Genomic DNA, 4,917 nt, shown 5'->3' on the forward strand with positions numbered 1-4,917 from the left:
TTTTTAATTAATAACACAATGTTCTTTGAGTACTTCCTTGCTGACTGCCACATTCGATTCGCCTACTGTTGTTGAATTAGCTGCTTATTATCTCTCTCGCAGGGAAAGTGAGGGTCTATTCCAATATGGGAACTACCGAAAAGAGGCAGATGACTTGCGCTCTGTAGTATCTTATTTCTCAGAACAGAAGTATGACATAATTGCCCTTGTTGGGCATAGCAAAGGTAGATAATCTTCGGTCATATTTTTTATTGAAAGGACTGCACCCTGATTTCATTAATGAAAGCATAGAAGTTCATTACAAGGTTTACTGGAAGGGAAAATAATATTGTTATGCAGCTCATCAGATAGCCCATTCCCAACTTCCCTAATACAGATGGAAAATAATAGATCCTTCATATCCATCAGAGCCCCAGAACTGAGATTGTCCTGGTTTTTTCTTGGCCTGCGACAGAGTTTGATTACTGAGATACTTTTTCTGCAGTAAGCCCTGCCACACACCATCCTCATGTTCCAGCTTCCAAAGCCAATTAACCAGCAGTCTAATGTACATTAATTACAATTTAAGAACACACAGCCCTCCCATCCTTTGATAAACAAATAGTTTTCCAGTTTACCAAATGATGTTTCCTGGACCCAAGATCTTCCTGCTATAAAAGCTTCTTCATAAAGTAGCTCAACTCTTTTTCCACTCCCTTAGGAAAATTATAGAAGGATGTCATATAAATTGGAATGGCCCTGTGTGCACATATCACACACAAGCGCTAGCTGCATTAGAATGCATAGTCGACATAAATAGGTGGTAGGAACTCATAATTGGTGTACTGCTTTCTGTGTTTGCTGCCTTCTGAATGGACCTCTACAATGTAGTCATGTATAACTGAATGTAATCACAGAATATTTACATGTGCCATGCATTATATCCTGATCTCCTTGCTTTGTCGTGTAAATGTACCTGCCTCCTATGCTTTACATGTATGTTACTCCCTCCGTAAACTAATATAAGAGCATTTAGAACACTACTTTAGTGATCTAAACGCTCTTATATTAGTTTACAGAGGGAGTACTTTATACAGTATACTTCTATATTTCACCACTTCTGTTTCTTGCTTTTAGGAGGAAATGCTGTGCTTTTATATGCTTCCATGTACCATGATGTTACTGTCATTGTGAATATTTCTGGCCGCTTTGCTTTAGAGCAAGGTATGGAAGGGCGGCTGGGGAAGAATTTCCTGCAGAGGATAAAGAAAGATGGATACATAGACGTCAGAAATAAAAAAGGTGTAAGTTTGCTGCATTTAACATGTCATTATTTTGTTAAGTACTAAAAATTAAGCCTCACATGGTATTTATTTTTATAAAATACTACAGATCTGAAGCCTAGCACATGTTTATGAATCAAACAAACTTTTCCCGAGTTTTCCAAGTAAAATGTTTTTGTGCTGATTCTGGTAGTGTATATCACAAGCTTTTTCAGTTTATCTGGTGAAACCAGTTAACAAGATCAGGTTATGACCTGTGGTATGGGATGACTTACAATACATGAGAATCCATTGAATTGGACAGTTTAGTCAGTTATTTGTAAGCTTCGTCATCCTTATGTCAACCATAGGCGGTATAATTATTTTGTTTCTCTGCTTATATCCATAGACTGAATGTGCAAAATATTGTAACTGAAAGATTTATTCTGAAAATGACAGCCCCAGTGTTATGCTTACTTACTTTATTGCAATATTATCATTTCTATGCCTTTGTGCAGGGAAGTTTGAGTACCGGGTGACAGAAGAAAGTCTGCGAGATCGTCTGAGTACTGACACCCTGCTATCGAGCCGCTCCATAAGCAAAGACTGCAGGTTCTAAGCTGCTCTCTTGCACCTGAACCAACTCACGTGAACAACCCAATCATTGAGAAAAATATGCACCGATCTGCAGGGTTCTCACGGTTCACGGCTCTGAAGATGAAACAGTCCCAGCGAGAGACGCCCTGATGTTTGCTGCGCACATCCCAAACCATGACTTGCACATAGTCGTGGGAGCCAACCATCGGTACACAGGCCACGAGCAAGAGCTGACATCACTTGTACTGGATTTCATCAAGCCCCGTCCTCGAAAATCATCGTCCTTGCGTCCGAAATTGTGATCATCTGACCATTGTGGGGCTTGATTGATGTACCATTTACTTGTTACATTACCGGATGACAAAAGGCCTGTGTATAGTCGTTGTGCTGTGCTGCACTAATTTCAGTAAGATTTCTTCATCTTACATCTTCTGAACGCAGAAAGAAGCTCGAACTAGTTATCATTTCTAAAAATAGGAAATGTGCGAATTGGGCAATATCGCAAAATTAGTAGTCATGTGAAATTGATTGCTAAGGTGAAAGCAGCACTGAAGCCATCTTCTTACAGGCTTGTAATGAAAGTTCATCTAATATGTGTGCTGTAGGGTTGCTGCATTTGCGAATTGGTGAAGAACATTCTGCACATTCGGCAGCACAAGACATTGGCATTATCAATAAACTCCGGGACTAACAAAGCAGGGACCTGACATGGCTGCGATGAACTTGCAACCCTCGATAATAGGCTCTCTTTTTCTTCTGCACTTCAACCATTCTGCAGGACGAACCAAGGGGAAAAAATCCATGCAATTCTAGGAAAGACTTTCATCTGAAGAACTTCTAGTAAAGACTATGATGCATCTTAAAAGAGCAAATAAAAAGACTGAAAAGGTTATGAGACATGAATACATGATGGTTTTCGCGACGCCAAGTCTGTTTTAGTCTTTTAACACTCTCGGCCTCCTTTTGCCTGTTGTCGCATTCTTTCTGAATTTTGAAGAAATAAACTGGGACAAAACTTATCTTGCATCTCATAGAGGAAAAGAAACTAAGCCAGATGACTTGTATCACCCACTGTTTCATCTAAAAAATAATTTTATCATGAGCAAAACTCAAAAATCAGGACCAAAAGAACCTAAAAATCCGGAAACCCATTATTAACTGATAGAGACCAAATGATTCCGAAATCTAGACGTTACTTTTCCATTCCTCTCAATTCGGATGGATAGATGACACTCAAAAAGGCGCAAGCATGGCAATCAGCTCCTTCATAACGGAGGGGTGGTTCCTGATGAGATCGTCGAAGCCATCCGTGGCGGCGACAGCCCTCAGGTTTCCCAGCGTGCCCAGGAAAGCGTAGCACGCCTTCTTCAGCCCGTCACAGCAGTGTTGCTCAGCTAGTGACAGGATGGCGGCCGTGCTGTTCACCTCGATGAACCCGCACAGCTTATCTTCACAAATGAGCTTCAGCCGCTGCATATCGTACCTATCCGCCGCGGCGAGCAGGTGCTGCCACTGCCACATCGCGTCCTCATCGTCGTCCTTGTGATCTATCTCCGGCTCAGAGTCATTGTAGATGAACTCAAGCATCGCCCTGAAAACTTGAGGCTCCATGTCCTCCACATGTATGGTGTGGCCAGCTGCCGTGCTCTCCTTCATGGGGCCAAAGAGCTCGGCCTTGAAGACCCTAGACCGAGCCGCCAAGACACACCGGTGTGCGGCAATCGTCTCGCCACCAACCTCGAACGTCACGTCGGCGCCTTCCTCGTCCTTGAGGAGATCGGTGAAGTGCCTCTGCATGTCGGGCGGTGGCACCGTAACGAACGGTGAGGCGGCGCCAGTAACCTTGGCGTCGAGGACAAGCACATCGCATCGGAGGGTGAAACCATCGTCCTTGAGATGTTCCGAGTATTCGAACTCGTCCCTGCTCATGAAATTCAGGTAGGACATACCGGCAGATTTGCAAGGGAACTCGCATACTTCAGTCAAGCCAATGTATGTTGACTCCTGCTTGTCGGACTGGCCAATGAAGCTCATCACGAACTGCGCCTTGACAGGCTTCTCAACATCCTGGGCGAGGATGAGGGAGGCAGACGTACTGCCGGGCCTGGCCGACGACGAGCCGTTGGGGTAGTACTTGAGGAACCAGAGATACCCTCCGACTCTGAAGGGGCCAGACTCGACGTGATGGCCGTGGGGGGCGTCGGCCTTTGTGCGCGAGTAGCCTTCCACCACGAGCAGGTGGTACCCGCCCGCGGCGCCGGCGTCGTTGATGGCCGGCGCGGAAGGGCATAGTCTGCCGTCGCGGATCAAGGATACGCCGGCGAATGACATGGCGACTCTGATCTATTCCGCCACTATGTACGTTCTGGCGGCGGTTGTTTGGATCCGGGAGTTTTGCTAAACCTCGTTTACGGTTAACAAACAGTTTTGCTAAAGCACTGCAACGCCTAGTTCTCGTAAAACTGGAAAAGTAGTAGGTAAATCGACAATTAGACATTTTTTATATAAATAAATTAAGACCACCTCGAACCAAACGGACGTCCATTTGGATCGGCAAAAAGACACGAGCGTCCGCCTGCCGTCGTCCGCCGGTTGGTGCGTCTAATCGGCCGCTGCATTTCAGTGTGAAAACAGAGCTGGCAATGCTGCCATTAAGAGCATCTCTAGCCGTTAGCCTCCCAGGAGGCATAAAAATCGCCGCCTAGGGACGAACTGGCAGTATAATCGGCTCTGGGGGCGATTGCGTACCCAACCGTCGCCCCCAGGCGCCGATATCGGTCCATTTTTTGTGCAAATGTGGCCGCTTTTTGGCCCACTTTTGGTAAAAAATTTGCCCGATATCTACGCAAATCGGCTCAAATTCGCCATGGTTCAGCGTGAATTCAGCATAAGTAATCTTTTTTATCACATAGTTCATCACAGAAAAGCAATAGAAATTGAATAGCTCAACAACAAATAGTTCAATACAAATAATATAGTTCAACAAATAAAAACTCATATTTCATCACTCTTTTCCGGTGGGGAATGGCCTATCTAGCGGTGATGGGCGGTGGGCGGCGCCGGGATAGGCAGGGTGGTG

General features: G+C 44.9%; 2 protein-coding genes across 3 annotated transcripts in view; one reads left to right on the top strand and one right to left on the bottom strand.

Moving 5' to 3' along the window:
• Positions 1 to 2,263, top strand: part of LOC119349212 — a 3,535-nt gene extending 1,272 nt beyond the window's left edge. The window contains exons 4-7 of one of the 2 annotated variants that reach the window (XM_037617244.1): positions 103 to 224; positions 1,117 to 1,281; positions 1,760 to 1,853; positions 1,933 to 2,263. In XM_037617244.1, coding sequence (XP_037473141.1) covers positions 103 to 224; positions 1,117 to 1,281; positions 1,760 to 1,853; positions 1,933 to 2,140 — 589 coding nt within the window. In that variant the 3' untranslated portion in view covers positions 2,141 to 2,263. The remainder of the gene's footprint in view (positions 1 to 102; positions 225 to 1,116; positions 1,282 to 1,759; positions 1,854 to 1,932) is intronic. The other variant, XM_037617245.1, reaches the window with a different exon arrangement.
• A 708-nt stretch (positions 2,264 to 2,971) lies between these two features.
• Positions 2,972 to 4,169, bottom strand: LOC119350732 (BTB/POZ and MATH domain-containing protein 2-like). The gene has a single exon (XM_037618420.1). It carries the CDS (start codon positions 4,167 to 4,169, stop codon positions 3,072 to 3,074), a length of 1,098 nt encoding a protein of 365 aa, XP_037474317.1. The 3' UTR covers positions 2,972 to 3,071.
• Positions 4,170 to 4,917: the final 748 nt, after the last annotated feature.

Source organism: Triticum dicoccoides, chromosome 1B (genome assembly GCF_002162155.2).
Source record: "Triticum dicoccoides isolate Atlit2015 ecotype Zavitan chromosome 1B, WEW_v2.0, whole genome shotgun sequence".
NCBI classification, from domain to species: domain Eukaryota; kingdom Viridiplantae; phylum Streptophyta; class Magnoliopsida; order Poales; family Poaceae; genus Triticum; species Triticum dicoccoides.

Bases quoted from the DNA above. Each gene is read 5' to 3' on its own strand.
- LOC119350732 (XM_037618420.1), bottom strand. From the start codon at position 4,169: ATGTCATTCGCCGGCGTATCCTTGATCCGCGACGGCAGACTATGCCCT.